The sequence below is a fragment of the Felis catus genome, chromosome A2 (genome assembly GCF_018350175.1).
Source record: "Felis catus isolate Fca126 chromosome A2, F.catus_Fca126_mat1.0, whole genome shotgun sequence".
Classification (NCBI taxonomy): Eukaryota; Metazoa; Chordata; class Mammalia; order Carnivora; family Felidae; genus Felis; species Felis catus.
This window is the reverse complement of record NC_058369.1, coordinates 156,055,981-156,079,749: the sequence shown is the minus strand read 5'-3', so window position 1 is coordinate 156,079,749 and position 23,769 is coordinate 156,055,981. Positions and strand designations below refer to the sequence as shown.

General features: G+C 40.7%; 1 protein-coding gene across 19 annotated transcripts; it reads right to left on the bottom strand.

Annotated features, from left to right (window-relative positions):
• Positions 1–3,021: 3,021 nt before the first annotated feature.
• Positions 3,022–19,944, bottom strand: SSBP1 (single stranded DNA binding protein 1). Of its 19 annotated transcripts, none has more exons than XM_045052881.1 (9): positions 19,874–19,942; positions 19,100–19,166; positions 16,599–16,659; positions 15,871–16,011; positions 15,572–15,665; positions 13,796–13,884; positions 7,933–9,404; positions 6,091–6,173; positions 3,022–3,335 (listed from the first exon to the last, which is right to left on the bottom strand). In XM_045052881.1, the coding sequence occupies exons 2-7, from the start codon at positions 19,121–19,123 to the stop codon at positions 9,361–9,363; spliced, it is 453 nt and encodes a 150-aa protein (XP_044908816.1). In that variant the 5' UTR covers positions 19,124–19,166; positions 19,874–19,942; the 3' UTR covers positions 3,022–3,335; positions 6,091–6,173; positions 7,933–9,360. The 19 variants fall into 19 exon arrangements, with proteins under 19 accessions (XP_044908816.1, XP_044908821.1, XP_044908819.1 ...); XM_045052886.1 differs by having other exon boundaries at positions 3,022–3,228; XM_045052884.1 differs by having other exon boundaries at positions 3,022–6,173; positions 7,933–8,021; positions 9,331–9,404.
• Positions 19,945–23,769: the final 3,825 nt, after the last annotated feature.

The window sequence follows — 23,769 nt, the reverse complement described above, 5'->3', positions numbered from 1 at the left end:
CTGTCTGCCTCACTCATGCTCTGTCTCACTCTGTCTCTCAAAAATAAATGTTAAAAAAATTTTTTTAAAGATGAAATAACTACATGAAATTTCAACACAAATTAATGCCAAAATGTTTTCTGAAAAGGAGGTGCCAATTTACCCTCTCCCCACCACCACTAAGTTTCCATTGGTATACAATATCCTCCCTCACACCCTGTTCTTTCAAATGTGTTTTAATTTGCGAGTGTGGAGGGCTTAAAATGAAATCTCATTGCAGCTTCTGGTTTGCATTTCCTTGATTATTTTTATTTATTTTTTCAAATATTGGAAGTACATTTAATGTTTAAGTTAACATATTGGGAAGGTAGGAAATCAAAACAAGGTGGAAAGAACAAGAAACTACAGGCCTGACAAGCCATATGGAGAGTCAAGTGGAAAGTAAACAATTGAGAATACAATAAGCACATTTAATATACAATATATGTGTAAACATTTTGTTTCAGTTTTAGTTAACATACAGTGCAATAGCGGTTTCTGGAGTAGAATTCAGTGATTCATCACTTACATACAACAACCAATGTTCATCACAAGTGCCCTCTTGAATCCCCATCACCCATCCAGCCCATCCTGCACCCACCTCCCTCCAGCAACCCTGTTTGTTCTCTATCATTAAGCGTTTCTTATGGCTTGTTTCCCTTTTTTTTCTTTTCCCCCTTCCTACATATGAGTGAGATCATATGGTATTTGTCTTTCTCTGACTGACTTATTTCACTTAGCATAATACACTCTAGCCCCATCCACAACATTGCAAGTGGTTTTCCTTATTAATGAAGTTGACCACTTTTTCACATATGAATGGATTATTTATATTTCACAGCCTCTGTGTCTTTGCCCATTTTTCTAACCGGTTGTCTCCTTGTTGCTTTGTAGGCCTTCATATACTCTAGATCGTATTTTTTTTGCTTTGTAACCCTTATATATTCTAAGTTATATTTCAGTTATAGGATTGCAAATATCTTCTCTCCAGTTTGTGACTTGTCATTTTGCTTTCTTTCCAGTGACTTTCTATAAACAAGTTATTTTTAACAGTTAAATGTATCCCTCTTCTCTGTATTTACATTTTTGTTTAAAAGAGAAAATTTCTATGCCACCAGATCATAAAGACATTGTAGTATAGTTTCTTCCAAAATTTTTAACATTTTGCCTTTCACAAATGTCTTTAAATCACCAAGAATTGATCTTTGCATAAGGTGTAGACATCTGATTTCATTTTCTTCTGCATGGATAACAAATCTCCCTGGCATAATTGAAACAATCTAGACCCACTGATCTATGCCACTTTTATCACTTTCTACATGTGCATGGACTGTTTCTGGGTTCTCTTTGCTACACCACTGCCGTTTATTCCTGTATCCATAGAACAGTTTTTTATCACTATAGCTTTCATTTTAAAAAGGCTTGCCAACTGGCAGAGCAAGTCCCCCATCTCACTCTTCTTCAGAAGTATGTTGTGTGATCTTGGACCTTTGAGTATCAACGCACCTTTAGAGTCAACTTGTCCAGTTGCCCCCAAGAAACTGGGAATTTTTGTTTTGATCTGTAACATCAATGTGGGGGAGGGTTGAGATCTTTACATGATTGATGCTTACAATAAACATGATTTACCAATGTGTTTAGTCTTCTTTTAACGTATTTCAATCAAGTTTCATAATGTGCTCCACAGAGACCACACTCTTGGAAGACTCATTTTCTGATGCTCTTGTACATGGCATCTTCACTGCTGTTTGCAGTTGACTTTTGTAAACTGATCTTATTTCCAGCAACTTTTAATTATTCATCTACAGATTCTTTTCTTTCATGGTTTCTGTGTAATCACAGCATTTGTGACTTTCTTCCTTTCCATCTTAATACGTTTTCTTTCCTTCCCAACTATGCTTGCTAAAGCCTCAGTACAAACAACCTGTCAAACAGAAGTAGTGCTAAGACATCCTTGCCTTTTTCATTTTACGAAAAATGCTCTTCTAATTTCAAGTCTGTTTGAGGCACACCTTTGACACACATCCTTTGTTTTTATCTCCAAACCACGATGTCAATATTAGCGTGTCATCAGGGAACTCCCTTTTTTCAGTGTGTCGCCTACTTATTGCTCGTTTCCGTTTAGTTTAGAACCTGTCACTTGAAGAAGTCCCTTTCTTCCTGCAAGCCCAATGCTACAGATTGAACTGTGTCCACTCAACATTCACATATAGAAGTCTAATCCCCAATGTGACTACATTTTGAGATAGGGCCAGTAAGAAGATAAAGTGAACCCAGGCCATAAGGGTGGGGCCCTGACACAACTGCATTAGTGTCCTTATAGACACCAGAGAGTTCACGCTCTGCCAGCACAAATAGGAGGCCGTGTGAGGACACGGTGAGATGGTAACCACTTATAAGCCAGCAACATGGGCCTCCCAGGAAACCAACCATCCTGCACCCCGTTCTGAGACTTCTAGCCTCCAGAATCGCAAAACGTCTGTTGTTTAAATCACCCACTCTGTGGTATTTTGTTATGGCGGCCCGAACTTAGATTCCCTAGAATGCAACAAAAACGATGTCATACTTAGGATCTGGTTATTTTGCAGTGGGACACCTCCTCGCTCCAGATGAGCTAGTCTGCTATACTGCCAGGAGAAGCAGAAGGTCAGTACTTCTGTTCTTATTTACGTGCTACCTTAGTAAACAAGGGGCTGTTAACTAAGGGTCCTCATTTCAGGCTTCGGGCAAAATTAAACTATTTGATGAAAAAAAAGTTCGTATTTACCCTTCTTAAGGTATTTGCTAAGGATCCGTGTACATTTTATGTCCCAGTCCCTCCCCAAATTAAGAATGAGACCAAGGTTAAAAGTCTGAGAGACTGTGGCGGTAGAGGTGATATTTTACTTCTACCAGGAGTGAACGGTCTTAGAAGAGAAAGAACTGAAGTAATGAATTGTGTATACGGAGATAAAGAATGTGTGAATTGGTAAGAATTAGGTTTAAATGCAAAGCACAAATAAGTGGCTTAAACAAGGTAGAGATTTATTTGTGTCTCCCAAAGAAGTCCAGAGGTAGACTGTCCAGGACTGCGATGGTGGTTCCATGGTCATCACGGACTCCAGCCTCTTCCATCTTCCATCCTGCAGATAGTCTTGTGGTCTAAAATGGCTACTGGAGACTCTCAGTCATCATGTCCACATTTCAGACCAGAAAAAGCCAGGTGAGGGTCTGGAGAAGCACAAAGGATGAGCCTCCCAACAGAGCTAATCATTTAAGGGGCTTTCCTGGAAGCACCACCAAATGGCGTCTGCTTCTACCCCCTTAGCAACAGTTAACTGCAAAGGAGAACAGGAATGCAGTATTTCAGCCGTGCACACTGTCACCCCCAATAAAACATGGGCTCTGTAAATTAATGGGTTCTGTAGAAAGGATAATAATGGATATTGGGCAGTGTATTCATCACGTTTCTTATTTTCTGTATTTTATGATGCTTTGACATCCTGGAGTCTGGCAGACCCTGGGAGGAACTAAGTCCTTCCCAACATTAGCTAATTCCTGGAAATAGTAAACACTTGCCCAAGAGCATGTCTTTCATATGCAAACCAACCAATCCTGATTCCATACCTGCCATCAGCCTCCTTTTATCAGGCTCCTGCAGTCCAGAACACTGTTTCTCTGCTCAAAGGTACCAGACAACTAGAGACCCCCCTCTTCGGCCCGGAGCCTGGTGAAAATCATTCGTCCCACAAAAATCGCAATAAAAGCTTTAGGCCTGCCCTGGGGCTCCCCCGGTGGCTCTAGTGGTGTGGCATGTGCCCTCCTCTTGGCAACCAGAATAAACTCCTCTTTCAAGACAGTTTCTTTATGTCTGTCATCTTACCACACCGGATTAACACAAATCCCACCTATATTGTAAAATAGGTAAGCCACTGGAAACCTCTCCCACGATACGGTTTTCCACAGCAGAAAGCTGGAATCCTGGCAACATTTGTTATCTCACAAAATATGCTTAAAATGTGTTTAGCAGAAGAAAAAGTCCCTCGTCTCAACTTCTCTTCTGAGCTCCACTCGTTAATCATCAAATAGAAGCCAGGAAGTCTACAACTCGGCTATGTTCAGAACTACTCCTGATCTTCCCTCTTCTCACACCTGTTCCCACGTTCATGTTTCTTAGTCTCAGAAACAAAACGTCACTATCCACATACCTTGCCCGAGCAGCTTCAGAATGATCTCTTCGTGGCCCTTCTCTTCCCACCAGCACCTACTGTCCCCAGGGTGTCCTGGACAGGAGTTCCATGCTCTCAGTATCCCTAACCTGGAGCGCAGCACGGGGTCTGGCACATAACTGTTGCACAGCGAACGAACCAACATGAACCCCAAACTCCCCACATGTCCCCTGTAATGCACACTCTGCTAACCTTTCGAGGCTCTTGCAGGAGCTTCCTAACGGCCTGCAAGCTTTCCCCACTTCTAACCCTTCCCAGGCCTTCACTTCTTTCTCAAGCACAGTTCCGATATGCCCATTTCAAAACATGCAGCTCCCCACTGCCAAAGTCCTCTGTAAGCTTTCAAGGCTCTTATGATCCAGCCCCAACGCCTTTTTCATGTTTTATCTTTCACGGATCCATACGCTTTTATGTTTCTGGACCTTTGTTCATGCTGTTTCCTCTGCTGAAAACCAATCTAATAACTATTCTCACCTGTGTCCACAGGACTTTATTTCTACCATCACTAGACTACTCCTCACACCACAGCACGCTTTGTACACAGGCTTCTGCCTCTGTCCTCCCCATCCAGCCCCCATCATCCTAGATTGTGAGTCCCTTCAATGCAGTAATCCTGTTATATTTATCCCTATATCCAGGCCTGTATGCTTGCAAGGTTTAAAGCAGGTGCCCAAGTGACTTTTAAGTTTAAAAAGATGCTCAGATTAACTGTAAATAGCCACGGAAGATTAAAAGCAAACCAAAAAACACTACTAAAGTGGACTACATTCTCAGTAATCCACAGACATTAACAACAAGAAAGGTCAAGTACAATAAACTAATCTAAAGTTTACAGGCTCCCAGAAGTGTCCCGTGAGACTGGGGGGATGGGCATGGTGACTGAAAGGGATATGCCTTGTTTAAAGTAACTACAAACAACAGTAATAATGGCCAGTAGGCACCGAGCACTGGGTTCAGTTAGTATGTGCCAAGTAAGTTATATGTATTATTCACTGTGTTCCTCCCAGCAGGCTTATGAAGTAGGACTACTATCATCCCTGTTTTATCCACAGGAAAACAAAACGACAAAAAATCCGAGGCAGGGAAAGTTAAGAAACTCAGCAGAGGTCACTCAGGTGGTAAGTGAAGCAAATCCAGGCTGTGCGACTAACACAACTATTAAGTTAAACCACCTTTTCAAAGGAGAGGTGCAGCAGGAAAACTGCAAAATGTTAAGGTGTAGACCTGTATGGACAAACACCACCCTGAGGTCCAAAGCAAACGGATGAAGAGTACAGACAAAAAAAGAGAAATTTCATTATTGTGTCTGCATGACTTGGGACAACCTAAAAAGCTACACACCATCCTATCACAGACTGTGGGAACAGCACAGGGACATATACAGTAGTGAGAGGGGGGGTATAACGCCGTTGACGCCTGCCAACACTCTCATTCTCTAAAAAGTGAGCCTGTCAAATTCTTGCACAATCTTGCTGACAGTTTCAACTCTCGTAGGAAGGAAACAATTAGAAGGAACAATGAAAGGAGGAGACGCCATAACCTATTTTAACCAGTAAAGAAACATGGCTTGATAACAAGGGATCAAGAAGAATCAGTAAAGATAACCTAGCAGAAAAATTAACTGTGATCTATTTTCCTATAGGATCATCAGACTGATAATGAGAAAGAATAACGAGGTGGTGGTATTTCTCCCTAATTCTACCCCCAGCCAAAACCTATGATGCAGTGGAACTCCCAGGGTGACTTAGACACACCCTGCAGGGCTAAAAGTTAGCAGTGGGGGTTCTGGATAGTTGGGCCAGTGGAGGTGGGACACAGTGGGAAGCAGACTGTAGGCAGAGAACAAAATGCAAACTTCACATACCTAAACTCAAACTCCAGCTGTGCCTCTGATAAGCTGCATGACTTTGACATGTTACTTAACCACGCAGTTTCAGGTTTCCTCACCTGCAAAATCAGGATAATACCACCTTCTTAGGGTAATAGTGAAATGAGACAATGATAAAAAGCACTGAGCTCAGGGCCTGGCACCTAGCACGTACACAAAAAGGTCAGCCTTCAATATGGTAATTGTTTTCCCTAAGAGATTTCTCTGTAACTCACTAAGTTTTCTACAACGATTTGCTTGCTGTTACTGCCACCAAGCTTCACAGCACTTCATGCAAACCCTGACAGAAAAATAAGTAAAGTGAGCCTGCCTTCATTTTCATGTCAATGTTTCAGTGCAATCCAACCAAACATTTTGAAAGCCCTACAATGTCACTTTGCTAGACTAAGCTGGACGGGGACAAACGGGTAGTCTGAGTAAAAGATAACCCCACCTTCAAGAACTGCACAATCTCTTTGAGGAACAAAGGGAAACCACCAATGATTCCTCCTGAGCTGCAAAGGTTAGGCTGCAACCCAGGTGGCAATGACAAGAAATCCCCAAAACAGCCACAAAAACAGGTCTTTGGTATTTCTGGATGTCTCTGCATTAACTGCCCAGTCGTTTTTAAGAAATGAATGACTCTTTGAAAACTACTGACAGCAAACAGTGGATCTCATACGGGTTGGTCTTTGAAGTCAATTGTTGTAGGTTACATACACGTATTAAGAGGAAAAGAAAAGAAAAAGAAGGGAAAAAAAGGTAAGCGAATTATCTGAGCATGCACTACAAAGATGCGGACAATGGAGGGAAATACATGAAAGATATCTTGTTCGCCTCTAGGACAGGAAGCAGTAAGTACTAAATGAAAGTCAATCCGCAGTGCCAGCCTGGCTTGGAAATAACGGAAAGATTTTTGTTTTCCAAAAGTGAAAACAGTTTATTTGGTTTTTATTGTCAAAAGTAATAGAAGCTCAAGGCTAAAAAACAGTAAGAATAATAAGGAAACTCACACATAATCCCCCCATCCAGAGATCATCACAACCTTTTGATGTTTCTCCTCCCAGACTTTTACTAAACATATATTCATATCTATTACTTCTTTTTCAAAAATGGGAGAGTACCACACGTGCTGCTACCTTCTCTCCCACACCTCCGTGTATCCCACTCATCTTCCCACCCAACGTGGAATCCCCAAATCAAAGTCACACGGCAGTTTTCCACAGCAATATTCCCTGACACCGTGAAAAGATGACAAAGGGAATGCAAGACACAAAACGTGGGGCTACAAGACCCTGACCGACTGTTAAAGCTACCAGGTTCCACACATCTACTCCGAGACCAGCTTGGGAGAGGTGCAGAGTTCTCAGCACCCAGGGCTGCCCGAGGAAGGGAAGGGCAGAGCCCATGCTCTGGGAGCTGCCCAGTTGCGGACCTCACATCTGCACCATCAGCCTCATGCCGAGGCCTCTGCACCGAACGCCCGCCTCTTAAGGCCCTGCCTTCCAGGCAACCTGCAGCGGGAGGGCGGCGACGCCTTCGGCTCACAGGGATCCGGCGGGGCGCACCTTTCTGCCCCTGCACCCTGGACTCAGAGCTGCTCTGGGCTGGTCACTGAATTGGTCTGTTCACCTATTACCTTCCCAAAGCACAGATTCATCACACTATTTAAACAGGTATACTAATCTGCAGAACTTCTCACAACTTTTAAGGAGTATAAAAGCAGCTTTTGCTAACGAAGAGTTGCCCAAAGATCAATTTTATCTACATTTTCCTTAAGGAATGTGGCATAAAGAAGTGAGGGCTACATCACCAGACAGTTTTAACGTATAAACTCACAAAGCAGAGTTCATGTACTGATTAATGGTCCCAGCTGCAGGAAAAAAGACGGCTGATATGAGGAAACGGCAATTCCTTTTCTACTGTTCCTGGACAAGAAGAGAGAAAAGCTGAAGAATTCCATCTTTACCCTGACCCAACTGTACCATAAGCGCAAAAAGGGGCTCAGGTGTGGGTCCATAAGGCAGCATGTAAACCGGGAACCCGTGACAGTCTAGCATGACCTAAACCACAGTCAGCACCCTGCTCTCGGGCAGGGGCACAGGGGACAAGACATGCAGTCTAGGGCACCAAAAAACAGGCTGGGCTGGAGGCAAAGCTGGAGCCTGAGTGGCCGAGACAGAATGAGGGACTGCTACAACTTGAACTGGACAACCAGCTCGACAGTGGCCAATTCTAAACAGGCACAGCCAGCTAGCAGACCTGCGGAGGTCTGATGCAAACCTAAAAAGTACAAGAGGCACTGAAAAACAGACTTGACTTTATGTAATACTTAATAGGAAATTAGTAGTACTCTGTAATTTCCAGAATCTCATAATGAAAGTAATCGTGTGTACACAATGATCTTTGTATGTGCATCAAGAGACCAGGTGGAAAAATAAAAGGAAAATGTCACACCTCAGGCTCTAACCTACAGAGGCAATGTCAAAGGTTGTTTAGGGGACTCCCCCAAGTTCTGGGTGAGACTAAAAGGATAGAGAATGGGGCTTAGAAAGACAGAAACTAGCGGAACCAGAGCCCCTGTGGTATCACCTGGAAATGAACTAGTTCATCCCTACTTATATTTTGCGTCTCTACTATTGATAAACTCTATTTCATAAGTGCTACTAGTGAAATCTGTCCAAAAACAAAAGATGTGAAGAAAGTAGGTTAGTCTTAAAGCTAGGTTTAGGTTAGATACCAACCCCTGTTCAGCAACCCCCTTCAGTTTGGGCTGAAGCTTAATATCCCATTGGGATCATTCATCTGTCAACATTTATCGAGTACCTATTCTGTGCCAAGCACTGGTTAAGGTGCAGGAAACAAAAAACATACAGTCCTCGCCATTTGGTTTATAAACAGTAAGAAAATCATTATTCACAACCATGGGATAAAGGCCTGACATAGAATATTTAGTGGCTGGATCAGTACGATAATACAAGCGTGTATAAAAAGCAAGAGGCCATCCCAAAGGACACCTATCCTTTTGCCATAACATAGATGAACCCGAGTTCATCTGTTTTATACTCTTGTACACAGAAACCATCCCTAAAAGAATAAACAATTAGCTACCAAGGTTTATGAGACAAGGGGGAGGAACAGTCAAAAGTATTATTACTCATTTTATATAAAAGAATATTTTAATTCTTGTCCTTAGGAACTATAAAGACTATACGTGATTTGGAAATGAGACCGTACCAAACAATGGCCAAAGAAGAATCGTCCACTCTATGCCTTTTCTTTGGTCTGGTCACTCAGAAATATAATATTATCTGTAAAGAAGCCAAAGCATAAGTATTATTTTCAGAACTCTTTCTCCATCTCAATTAATCACTCCTCTATAATACACACAAACTTAAATGCTGTTAACTAAAGGACTTGAGAAAAATTCCCAAAATGTGAAGTGACTCCTGCTGTGTTCATTAGTGGCATAAACAACAGGAAAAATGGAGCTAAAAGCTGGGCTTCAGCTATTTTTCAACAACTCAGACCTTGTCGGGAGACGTGTGATAGTTCCTGTCTTCCCTGAACACAGTTATAACCGCCTGGCAGTAACTTGCTACAAAAGAACTAGTCACCGATTTCAAAGTTTGCAATGCTCTGATCGATGCCATGATACCAGGCAGCACATCCACACACACAAGAGGGCCAAGGCACAATGTTACACATGCTGGAGGTAGAGAGAGGACAAGGTCCAACATATGGCCTGTTAGCAAACACAGATTTATTGATTTTTTTAAGTAGGCTGCAACACTCACACAGAAGACATTCTAGTTTTAAATTTTAAAACACCCTGATTTTTATATACTCATTCTTGGGAAAACTTTTACTACTCCATATCACAGAGAGAGCATTCTCATACAAGAACATCAGACATTGCACTTAAAACGTTGTCCCAGAGTTAGTTCAGGACAGGCAAAGGAAAAGTAGTAGTACTTCCTGTACAACTTGAAAAGATCTAGATACTCGTAACTTTAAAATTACTTAAAAAGTGGCCATTACATGACAGTATTTATGACTAGTCTTCTAAAAATAGAATATTTTGGTAAAGAACGGTTATTTCAGAAGAGATTAGAACAGACACCACAGCGTAAAATGGCAAGAGTGCCATCCACTGGTGATTAAGTTCTAGACATGGATCCCTAGGAGGAAAAAACATGACCTACAAAACCAAGCAACCAAATTTAAACTCTATTTCTTTCAATTCAAATGTTACTAAACATCTATTCATTTTTACTACTAGCCATAAATCCACTTTAAAAGCTCAATCAACTCACCCATGCGGTGAATACTAGTTACAAGAAGAAAACAAAATGGCAGATAATCTGAACTGTTTCTACTGAGTAGCTGGTTTGGTTCAGAATAATTCACACAGTCCAAAGTTTACCCACACTTTTGGTTTACAACAGAGTATGAAAGTATTAAATAAACACATAATTGATAAACACAAAATTGATAAAGACTTAGAAATTCAATTATTTTACTAAAAAGTTTGGTTTGGGGGATCCTGGGTGGCTCAGCTGGTTAATTAAGCATCTGAGTCTTGATCCCATCTCAAGGTCTTGAACTCAGGATTGTGAGTTCAAACCTGTGAGCACAAGCCTCCATGCCCAGTGTGGAGAACGAAGGAAGAAAGGAAAGAAGGAAAGAAAAGAAAAGAACAAAAGAAAAAAAAAAGAAAAGAAAAAGAGTGAGAGAGAAAGAAAGAAAGAAAAAAGGAAGGAAGGAAGGAACAAGGAAGGAAGGAAGGAAAGTTTGGTTTTCCACGTTTCCACATAAAAGTCTATTACTTTTTTTATTGTTATTTTTTGAGAGAGAGAGAGAGAGAAAGAGAGAATGCACATGCGTGTGCAAGCAGGGGAGGTGCAGAGGGAGAAGGGAGAGAATCTTAAGCAGACTCGAAGCTTAGTGGGAAGCCCAACACGGGTTTCAATCTCGCAACCCTAAGATCATGACCTGAGCCAAAATCAAGAGTCGGACACTTAACTAAGCCCCCCAGGCACCCCCAGAAAAAAATTTTGAACAGGTAGGTATCTCTGGAGACATGGCTCAAGGAAGACTAGGGCATCCAGAAATGAAATACTGTCAAGACACTCAAGAAATTATGGAAGCAAAATGGTCACAAAGGACCTCATCTAAGGTCTGATGAGGGTACAAAGATAATTATATTCGTTTTCAAGGTCAATACACATTCAAAGAAACCAGTAAAAGAATATATTTTTTGACTATTATTTACAACAAATTAGAACTTATCAATATGGTTAAGACATGAACTCTGGAGCAAAGTAAAAGAGAACGATAAAAGGAAAATCTGTCGATTAAAAGAGACTTAAGTTCTCAAGAGTTCTCGCCTCCAGAATTCTGAGAAAATAAATTTGCTGCTTAAAAAAAATAAGAAAGAGACTCAAGATATAAGCCATGTAATATAGTGTATGGACTCGAATTTATTAAGCAATCAAAAAAATTTAAACATTGTGATGTCTGGTAAAAATATTTAAATAATTTCTTAATATTAGGTGTGATAACAGCATAGTAGTTATGCCTTAAATAGGAATCCATATCTTTCAGATATACCTATTGAAAACACTTATGGATGAAATAATATAATGTCTGAGATTCACTTCAAAATAATCCAAGTGTAGGGGCGCCTGGGTGGCTCAGTCGGTTAAGCGTCCGACTTCGGCTCAGGTCATGATCTCGCGGTCCGTGGGTTCGAGCCCCGCATCGGGCTCTGTGCTGACAGCTCAGAGCCTGGAGCCTGTTTCAGATTCTGTGTCTCCCTCTTTCTCTGACCCTCCCCTGTTCATGCTCGCTCTCTGTCTCAAAAATAAATAAATGTTAAAAAAAAAAATTAATAAAAAAAAAAAATAACAATCCAAGTGGAGGAAAAGCGGGTTGGGGCTATAGAAGAAATCACACTTGCCATCAGTTGGTAACTGTTGAAGCCAAATGATACATTTCCTTTTTTTTACTTTTCTATATTTGTGTATGTTTGACATTTTCCATAATTTAAAAAAATCAATTTTTAAATGATGTCTAACATTGGTGTATCTCAAAAGTTCACAAACACTGAGACATTACTTTCTTTCATTCCCATCTACTTACTAAAAAAAAAAAATTAGGTTTCTCAGTATTTACGTCCATAAAAACAAACAAAAGAACAAAATTAACATTTAACAACTGTCTTATTAATTTTTCCAAGAGGTTAAAAAAAAAAGAACCATCTTCCTCATTAAAAAATGTATTTTTAATAAAATTTCAGTTTTCATATTTATATATTAAAATTGTTTTGGTCACATATGTTCTAAAAACAACTATAATGATAACCCAATCAAAAAATATGTAACATTTAGAGCCTTAATATCACATAATTTTTTTAATGTTTTAAAATTTCTATTTAGGTATGTATTTTTGTTACAAACATAATACAATGAATAATAAAAAGTTCTGAATTGTACAATATATGTTAAAATACCTTTCTTAGGAGAAAATGGAAAAACAAGTTCGGAGAACAAGAAATAACAAAATTTCCAAATGCTTAAGAGCTTGTTCAATTTTTTAAAAAAAATGATGAGTATCAAACTGCTATGGCATTTACAGCCACTGATACATTTCAGGGTAACAACTTCTTATTGAAAAAAGATTTTTACGTCAACTTAAGTATGTCCAAAAGAACTATATCTTTTCAAACTTCTTGCAGAATTTTCAAAACAGTTTGAAAACTCTGCTCTAGGAGGTATCTTCTTTTTTTTTTCTTTTTAATGTTTTGATTTATTTTTGAGAGAGACAGAGCACAAGAGCATGAGCAGGGGACGGGCATGGAGAGATGAGGACAGAGGATCGGAAGTGGGTTCCGCTGACAGCAGAAGAGCCCAATGCAGGGCTAGAACTCATGAACCATGAGATCATGACCCAAGCCAAAGTTGGACACCCAACCGACTGAGCCACCCAGGCGCCCCTAGGAGGTATCTTCTTCATCTTTAAGCTTTGTGTGTCCATGTTTCCTACATTGTTTGCATTTTCTTAGGAACTTAAAAATCATCATGTTCTGGGGTGCCGGGATGTTTCAGTCACTGAAGCATCCGACTTCAGCTCAGGTCACGATTCACGGTTCACGAGTTCGAGCCCCGCATTGGGCTCTGCGCTGACAACTCAGAGCCTAGAGCCTGCTTTGGATTCTGTGTCTCCCTTCCTCTCTCTGTCCCTCCCCCATTCACATTTTGTCTCTCCGTCTCTCTTTCAAAAATAAACATTAAAAAAAAAATTTTTTTTAAATCATCATGTTCAGCACCGAGCAGGTTCTCAATAAATCTGCACAAATGTCTAATGCCCCTCACGGCGGTGTAACTTTACCTTGGCACAGGCTTCTGCCTGTTTAGGACATGTCCTCAGACACTAAAGTTTTTTTTACTTCAAACAGTAAGGACCAACAGACACTCTACTCAAAAGTTACTTGTGAAATGAAAGTCAGCACAGAGAGAATTTTCTGAAGGAACTGTAGAAACCATAGCAAATCCCTGAGCCACACTCGCAATTCTCACGGTGAGTTGCCTGACCATCTCAGCATTTGTACCCAAAGTCCCTGTTAAAGTTACTTACAAGAAGCCAAACTTTTTAAAAGGGAAGAGGGAGGAGGGAACAGCTGTTACCACAAGCTTCTTACCAGCTATGATTGTTGTTGCCTGTCGCCTCACATTGTTTTTATCTGTGTATTCACCATAGTCGACTTTCCCTTCCACATAGATACGGGACCTGATAAAAATAAAATTCACTTTTCAGTCCGGAGATTCTAATCTGTTTGAAAAGAGAGTCAGGTGAGAGCAGGAACAAGTACACACTGAGGATGAATACAGAACCAAGTATAACCTCATTTTTGCCACCGCATCTCAATGTTCAAAATTAGGAATATTAAGAGTACTAAAACAAAGTCCACACAGACCTGACACATTTAGGTAAGAAGGACAACGTTCTCAGCCTTGAGCTGACTGTGGTTCTTCAAGTTGTAAAAACCAAAGTGACTTTAAGACCATGAAATGGTGGGGAGGGCACCTAAATGGCTCAGTTGGTTGAGCATCTTGACTCTTGATTTTGGCTCAGGTCATGATCCCAGGATTGTGGGATCAAGCCCCACATTGGGTTCCTCGTTGAGCATGCAGCCTACTTGAGATTCTCTCTCCTTCTGCCCCTCCCCTGCTTGAGCGTGCATGTGCACACATGCTCTCTCTCTCCCCCTCTTAAAAAACATTTTTTTTTAAAAGACCATGAAATGGAAGAGCAACATAGTGGCATCCTTTAAATCTCTGGGACTGACTTCCAATCTGCCATTTTTCTTCACCTTTTATTTTTGACCCCCTAACAGATTTGTTGATTTTCACTTATTTTTCAATTCCTTTCCATAGTCACGTTCATGAATTTATTTTCCAGGGACTTAGATTATTAAAATTCAAAACAGAGGTTTTGGCGTAGTATTTCACTTAGACTTAATCACTAAGACCATTTCTGCACTGTTTAGAAGGCTGAACTAGAAGACAACTATAACTCTGATTTTAAAGGATAGAAAATGCATGCTAGCATTTATTTTCAGTCTACCCTTACCAAAAAAGCAGAATATAGGAGACAAAACTGGTAAAATGATCGGGTGTCGAATATACACATAAACCACAAACAGTTATTTTCCTTGAAATTTCCTGTATTTATACGTATGTGTAGATGCACAAATTTATACGTACATATATAAAGAACTAAGAAAGTAAATAGGAAAAAAGGAACACAGTTTATTGAAAAGAAACAGAAATTTTAGTTATTCCTGAAATCGTTTTCCGTGAAATCTATTTTACTTCTATAAAACTAGCACATTTCTAAATATATTAACTATGAATACAACTGCTGTTCAACATACACTTTTGTCTTTCCACGGGTTTGGAAATGACACTTTTTATCTATACACTAAGCATTCCAAAAGGGAGCCGAACTAAAATTACCAAATATAAAACAACAGCTGTGAACACTGCCATAATACCTCACCTGTGCCAGGCTACACACATTCCAGATCCTGTAGTAAGGACTCCATGCAGATGCCAAGAGGCAAGACACCCGCCGTGGGGATCCCTGGCTGCGGCGGCATAGGAACTCCTAACAGCATGGGTTGCACCTGCTCATACGGTGCTCAGTACACTTTGCCTTCTCTCTTGCCTCATCTGCGTCTGTTTATGTATACCTGTTATTTGGCCTAAATTATAAATTCTTAGCAAGCGAAACCATGTTCTATACATCTGTGAATTAGACACACGGCGACACACCGTGCATATAACACTAAGCTCTGAATAAGTATCGAGTTAACACAGAGTTATTAGAATAAAGGAGGTAGGCATTCCTGAGAACACCTGTTACCAGTTTTTTTAAACCATTCAATCTGTAAGATCCTTCTTTCTGAACTTACCCCTTTTTCACATACTGATACGCCACATCTCTGAGGCCTGGTCGGAATACTGATATTCTGTGCCATGTCGTCTTTTGACTGACATCACCTAAATCTCAAGAATAGAAAATGTGGTTATAAACGCCAGCAGACCAAACCAATGCCAAAAGACAACATGCCCAGCAAAACCAACGTCACAATTTCGAAGAGAAAAGCACAGAATCAGAGAAGATTCTTTCTAAAAGCACCTCATATCTAATTAGCTGAGAATAATGTCTATTTATTGCTGATACAATTAAAACCCCAGTCTGTATACTCACCCATTTGGTATACTTCACTCTCCCCTGACCGCCACATCTCATTCGTTGCTAGAGAAAATATTGTGACCGGGTTCTTCCCTTCCACCTGTCTCATGACGGGGTCCTGACCCACTCGCCCAAGGAGCTGCACACGGTTCAGAGCTGAAACAACGTGTAAATAAAAGGAGCTTGAGAGAAAGGTACAGAAGAGGAACAGCTACAAATATTACTTCAATTTCAATCTCAGCATTGAGGAAAACCCAAGTTCTACACGTTCAGAAGGTAAGTTGAAGGGACAAATAAAGGCCGTATGGGAGAGAAAAGAGGATTGGCAAGAAAGGAGAAAATATTCTTTGAAAAAGTAGCCCACAAACAAACACTAAGTTCTTTACCTTAAATTCTTTGAAATACCTTTTTAAAAAAAAAAAAACCATAAGGTTAAAAAAACAAATCTGAGATCTGAAAATCTTTATAAATACACAGGACTACTCCATGAAAGAAGAGCTTTCACAAAGTTTCACTCTCTCAGCCAAATAGCACATGACCTTGGAAGAATTAGATAACCAGATAGGACTCAAGGAGATTCTAGAAGGCCCCTGCAGCCTGATGGGGCAAGGCCAAGAGGGGAGAGCCCAAAAGGAGCCAAAGGCATGACGATTACCTGCGTATAATGCAACCAGTGCACCTCTTCTACCACACATTTAAGAACAAACAACATACTTTAAACTTGGAAATTAGCCACTACTTACATCTTTCAAGAACCAAGCTGCTGGCTATTTCAGACTCACGTCTTACAAACTGATGAAACACCTAAAGGGGAATAAATCAGTGAAATGGCTTTAATTTGGGGGGAAAGGTAAACCCAAACAGAAGACCTGCTCATACTCAAGTCACCATTTGATTGGCAGGTCCCACAGCATTCACGCCCAGAACACAAGCAGTGCCCTTCACGTGTCCCCGCACCACAGTGCCAGGAGGACCAGGCAAATGCTTGAGGGCCATCTACTACAAAAGCCCAAAGGTACACAAAGCCAGACGGCATGCCCAGGAAAGCTAATTTAGAATCCTCTCCTGGTTCTTTCGTGGTAACCCTCCTGATTACGGTGCTTCCATAGTTGTGCAAAAAAAGGTCAAATCATATATATGCTGGAAAAATTCATGCTTTTGATAGACCAAAGAGAAAAGTCTAAGACAAATCTGATTCTCTGATAAGGTACAAAAATAGGACTATTCAAGTCAGTCTGTCAGAGGAAGGCAGTAACTGACACAAACTGGTGGCGGCATTCAACGATCTTGCAGCTATCACTACTGAAGACCAGCTAAGTGCTTTACCTCTTACAAATTAATCCTCAGAATAAATGTATACACTGTGTAAAATTATCCCTACTTTGGAGATGAAAAAAATGAAACTTAGGGAGATTAAGTAACGTGCCCAAAATCCTACAGGAAGTAACTGGCAAGTCATGCCTGGAACCCAGGGCCATCCAACACCAAGGCTGCCACTGTTCCCGCCGCCCTGTGCTGCCTCCTTAAGGACATTCTGTTCAAGGGCTACTGCCATGGTAGGAGCACAGGTCACCAGGCACATTGCTGATTTCAACGTTCAGAGAGCTAACCATCACATCAGAGAAACAGGTATCATATGGTAGCACTGTTAATATAAAAAGCAAACAGCCACCAACCAAATGAACAGCCATTCCTGGAATACTGTTGACTATGGAATCCTACCACTGTGTTTTGGGGCGGCAGGTGGTTAAGAAATAAAGATGGAGTTATAACACGGCAAAGACTCAAGCAAACTAGTACTTGTGTCATACTTCTAGAAATGTACCAATTTAAGTACTGAGGTGAGCCAGAGCTCCCAAGTCTTATAGGATAATATGTCTCATTTTGGGCAAACGAAAATTAAGACCTAGAAAAACAGAAATAGGTAAAGAATTAACTGGGATAATTTTTAAAATTAAATTCTTAACTTTTACATCTAGCTTTAAAGATTTCTTAAAGCATTAAGACAGTTGTTAACTTTTCTGTTTCACGTTTACACACACACACACACACACACACACACACACACACACACGCAAAACGTTAAAAGTCTGGATAGGTTAAAGTGAGGATCCAAGAATACAGAGTTAATTCTATAGTAGAGGGAGGGAGATGAGAACAGGTTTCACAGAGGAACAGCTTCTTCATTAGTCTTAACAGGATGGGGAGTAAGAGGTGTTATAAAGAATCTACAGGGGCGCCTGGGTGGCTCAGTCGGTTAAGCGGCCGACTTCGGCTCAGGTCATGATCTCGTGGTCCTGAGTTCGAGCCCCGCGTCAGGCTCTGTGCTGAGAGCTCGGAGCCTGGAGCCTGTTTCAGATTCTGTGTCTCCCTCTCTCTGACCCTCCCCCATTCATGCTCTGTCTCTCTCTGTCTCAAAAATAAACGTTAAAAAAAAAATAAATAAATAAATAAATAAAAATCTACAAAGTGGCAGCCCAAACGTGGTTAAGTCGGGAAAATGGGTAGTCTAGGCAGGCTGAAGGCTGGCTAGAGTGTCTGAAGAAATGAGGAGTCAGACTGGTAGAATGAGAAGGAACTGTGGACATTGTACATTTGTCATGATGGGGTGACGTCAGCTACACTCCTCAGTACAGGGAGATGAGGGGTGGAAGGCTGACGACAAGAGGTAGGTGGTCAAAAAGGAACCACATGCCTCATAGAAAAATGCTGGAAATGATCCTCATAGTCTCTAGATCGCTAAGGACACTAAATGCTCCGTAACTGATCAAAATACAAGGAGTACATTTTAAAAAATCATGACTGGGGCGCCTGGGTGGCTCAGTCAGTTAAGCGGCCGACTTCGGCTCAGGTCATGATCTCGCGGTCGGTGAGTTTGAGCCCCGCGTCGGGCTCTGTGCTGACAGCTCGGAGCCTGGAGCCCGTTTTGGATTCTGTGTCTCCCTCTCTCCGACCCTCCCCTGTTCATGCTCTGTCTCTCCCTGTCTCAAAAATAAATAAAACGTTAAAAAATTTTTAAATAAAATAATATGACTCCCATTATATACTGGTGGGAAATTTTTGTTTTGTTATAGTAAACATTATTGACACAAGTAAAATCTACCCCCAATCCTCTCTATCAAAGGAGTACACATAAAGTAGGTGGGCTCAAAGGTCTTTTGCCTCTGCAGTCAAAAGCCTGTAGAAATCTGATCACTATGGTTGATAATAAGGCATCTCAACACTAAGAAGGAAAAGTGATTACCTGTAATACAGGTCTCCGAAACATGGCTTCTATTTGCTTTTCCTACAACCTAGTCTTTGATCTTCCTCTGAAAAAAAGAGAGAGAGAGAGAGAAATAAACGCATCTTACAGCAAGAGCACAAATTCACTAATCCGAAATGCCTAACTGCGTTCGTAATTTTCATGCGGTGGGTCTTGCGACCATAAACATCAACATCCCTGCACATTTTAGGACTCCCCCAACCCCCCAAAACGCTTTACTGTCTTTCTTTTTTTTATTCCCCTTGGCTTCCTCTTCCTCCAAACCATACAGAAAATACTTTCTGATTTATTCCCATTTGCATTCCACCGACTTTCCAAATTTCTTTAAATTGCAAGCCCCTTAGGGCAGGGATTTTTGTCTTATTCACTGCCACAACCAACATTCCTAAGTTAGTTCCTAACACATGGTAAGGGCTCAGTATTAGAATGTCACCAAGGGACTTAAATCCGAAACTTGTTGCTCCAAAAATTACTGCCTCCAAACCCGTTAGCAAAGACCAAGGAGAGCCCTGGACTCCCCGGCCTCACCGCCGGGGATGGGAGGGCGCCCTTTCTCAATGGTGGCGCTCCCAACCAACAACGTAAAGGGACAGGGAGGTGACAGAAAACCCTGAAGTCCTCCGCATGGGTGCGAAGAGAAAAGCCAAGACACCGACACAGCACCACCACCCGAACCACAAAGAGCTGCACGCACACCTAGCAAAGAACTCGTGGCTCCCTCCACCCTCACCAGACGCTCTAGCCCGAACCAACCTCGAGCTAGGAGAGCACTTCCGGATACAGAGGCGACGCAAGCAACGCAATAGGGTTAAGAAAACGGAAAGTCTGTGGTGTGCGTCTGTAGAAATGCTCCGGCTAGCGCCGCGGAAAGCAAGCCTCCTTAATGCGGTAGTTCCGGGAGATTTTTTTTTTCCGGCGGGAGCAGAGAAGCAACGCCGCTGGGTGGTGAGTGGAGCTGATTTGAAGTTTCTAATGAAACGAAATTATTTGACAACCTTCCCAGCTTGGACCAGGAGGGGGCGAGTTAGACGAAACAAAGGATGGCTGGTTCCTGGGAAAGACTGGAAAGGTCCAGGCCTGCTAAAGCAGTAAGGAAACCAGAAAAGTAGAGCAGGAGCTGAGAGCGAAAAATTTAGGGGGTGACAAAAAATTGGCAACCAAAATAATATTTCAAGAAGACAAAATTAATGCAAAAAATCAGTGGTGAACAAAAAAGCCAAAATTTTAATTAAGCACAAGATCTGAGCCACGTTGGATCTGAGGCACGAGAAAAAATGGGTGCACCGATACACGTTTTTACATATTAAAAAAAAAAAAAAATCCCAGAGCATTAAAGTACTTGAAGAAATATGGAAAATTTGAAAGGTAGATATATTAAAACTCACAACACTATTTTAACTTTAAATATTTTATTTATACCAAAAACAGAAGTTACAGTAGTTTTACTGACCTTAATAGAAGTAAATTGATCAATAGTATTTACAAAATCTACTTCTTTGCTTATCTGACTTCCAATTGCAGGAATTGCCATGTCTGATGATTTTTCTTGACCAAGTTGCAAACTTAGTTTTAGTTAACTTCAGCTTACTGATCTTGTGGGGTTTTTTTTTTTTAATTCTGATATTTTGTTCATTGTGGATTTTTTTCATTAATTTTAATATTTTTAAAATATTGCATTAAAGTGTCCTTGATCTTGATTGCTGTGTTTCTTAGCACCCTTAAATTTTGCCTCCTTCACTCTAATCTTGACTCTGCTTAGGAAGAAGTTATGGGGGCCCCACAGGTTGCAGGATACAGGCCTCTCCTCTGCTGGTCCTGGTACTGTCCAACTTCTAGAAAATGAAGGTATCCTCCAGATCATTCTTTTTTTTTTCTTAATGTTTATTTATTTTTGATAGAGACAGAGACAGAATGCAACTGGGTTAGAACAGAGAGAGAGGGAGACACAGAAGCAGAAGCAGGCTCCAGGCTCTGAGCTGTCAGCACAGAGCCCGATGCGGGGCTCGAACTCACAAACCGTGAGATCATGACCTGAGCCGAAGTCGGACGCTCAACTGACTAAGCCACGCAGGTGCCCCCCTCCAGATCATTCTAACAAGCAAATCACCTTCTTGGGATCCTACTTGAATCCTCCATTGGCCCATTTTTGGCCTTAAAGGAGAAAATAATAGTTGGCATATTCTAGATGTTTATCTCCCATGTTACCTTTTTTACCATTTTATTTCAATGTTTAGCTCCTGAAACAGCATGTTATACTGCCTTCAGGCCTTGCACAGACATTGATCATCCTACACCCCACCACCTATGTTACTACTGCCAGTGCCTTCCAATGATTTCCTATTTAAAAATCTCAACTTCTACTTGAACGGTTGAGTCAAATGAAAAACTAAATTCATCCTTTCCTCCAAAGCCAATTTTTCCCTTCTAAGCTATTTGTTTATTTTAATGGTACCAACATTCTCCCAGACTTGAACTTTGGAATCATCTTTAAAAAACGTCTCCCTGATCACCTACATGCATTTGTCTATATCCACTCACTTAGCCCTATAAGTTATTTCATTATTCCACTGACATCTCCCTCTTTCTATTTGCACATACTTTTGAGTGAGGAGTATGAAAAAGGTTGTTTCAAATTAAAAAGCAGAAAGGGTGTCTGGGTGGCTCAGTCAGTTAAGCATCCAATTCTTGATTTGGGCTCCCGTCATGGTCTCATATTTCATGAGTTCGAGCCCTACATTGAGCTCTGTGCTGGCAGTGTGGAGCCTGCTTGGGATTCTCTCTCCCTTTCTCTCTCTGCCCCTCCCCTATGGGCACTCGCATGTTCTCTTTCTCTCAAAATAAATAATTTTAAGAAAGGGTCACACCAGTTAAAAACAGACAGCCTTGGGCAAACTCATAACTTTATAAATAACATCTTAATCTACATAAATAGCATGTTAAGCTAATCTCAGTTCTCACACAGGATTTACCAATACACATGCTCCTTAGACTGTTGGAACAGTTGTAAGTGCTTCTACTTTCCTTTTTCTTGATAAGCAAAAACATTAAAATGTATAAAATATACAATGTCATGGACGAATGGAGATAAAGCATTTTCCTGTTTTCTACTCGATCTTCCTTCCCCACAACAAATCCTCCAGCATTGCTTTGCTCTCACTGTCCTCAGGGTCTGAAATGCCCTTCTCCATACTTTCAAAATTTTCTACTCAAATAAAATCCTTACTTTGTTCTCGCATTTCACTTTCTTTACACACAGCTTATCTTGTGTTATAATTTAGATGACCATGAAGGTGCCTCCTCTTCCCCAGTGACTGTGAGTTATTAGAGGACAGGGACCTTGTGAATATCTTGTCAAAAATCATGCTTTAAATCAAGGAGAGGCTTTAAAAGGGTTCTGGTCACAGGCCAGAACAAAGAAATAGGAAGAAAAAATAGAAAGAATGCAAAAGGATGTTTAAGTAAGCCTGAAATTAGAAAACTAAAAACAAACAACAAAAAAATCAGGGACCTGGAAGAATGGCTGAATGCATTTTCATAATAGAGATACCCCTTCAAGAATCTCCAGTTTGCATAATTGGAGACTTTATCGTTCATCCATGGACCCAGAAAGGGCCTTCTCAGTGCTGAAAAGTATTGACAGATAACATTGCAGCTTTAATCAGCTCCCATTACCCCCGGCAGTAGTGGAATAATCAAGGGCTCTCATCCTTTGCAGAGCTAGCTGAGAAAGAGAAGTATCTCATAGATGCCCAAGGCCACAAAGTTATCTTTGGCCATGCCTTTTTTTCCCCTCTAAATTAGAAAAAGTCTCAGCTATGAGCAGCTATGAGTGGTAGAGATTAAGGCTGGTAATGCTTTATCACAGATAGGAAGCTTTGGACAATATTATTGCTGTAGAAAAACATTTTTTTGGAATTTTTAATCAGGTTTTCACTTTGCTTCTAAATCAGTTTTTCTCTAGCCTCATGATAATGGTTGGAAAATTACAGCACTTCCTATCTAAATGGATTACTAGCATCTATTTTAAAGTGGCTCAAAAGCAATTTTAGCAATACTTCAGTTATTAGTTATTATGGCTATGTTTTGTTAAATCATTTTTAAAAAATCAACCTGACAATTTTTATGTAAATCAGGATCGAAATTATGGTTAATATAGAGATAAAAAAGTTAACCATTCAGGCTGAAATTCTAACCTTTATCTTTCAATGTTCATCTTTGTAGAGCTTTAGATGAATGGCTTCTATAAACTGATACATATGTTAGAGCTTAGTGAAGTATAATAGTATTCCTTTAACTATAAGTCTCAAGATTATCTGTTGGCAGCTTAATGTCAGTGTGTGTTTAAAAATATCTATAGTTCTCAAAAAAAAATTAAAAAAAATAATTTAAAAAATGGGGCGCCTGGGTGGCGCAGTCGGTTAAGCGTCCGACTTCAGCCAGGTCACGATCTCGCGGTCCGTGAGTTCGAGCCCCGCGTCGGGCTCTGGGCTGATGGCTCAGAGCCTGGAGCCTGTTTCTGATTCTGTGTCTCCCTCTCTCTCTGCCCCTCCCCCGTTCATGCTCTGTCTCTCTCTGTCCCAAAAATAAATAAAAACGTTGAAGAAAAAAAAAATTTAAAAAGAATATCTATAGTTCTCAACAATAGCCAA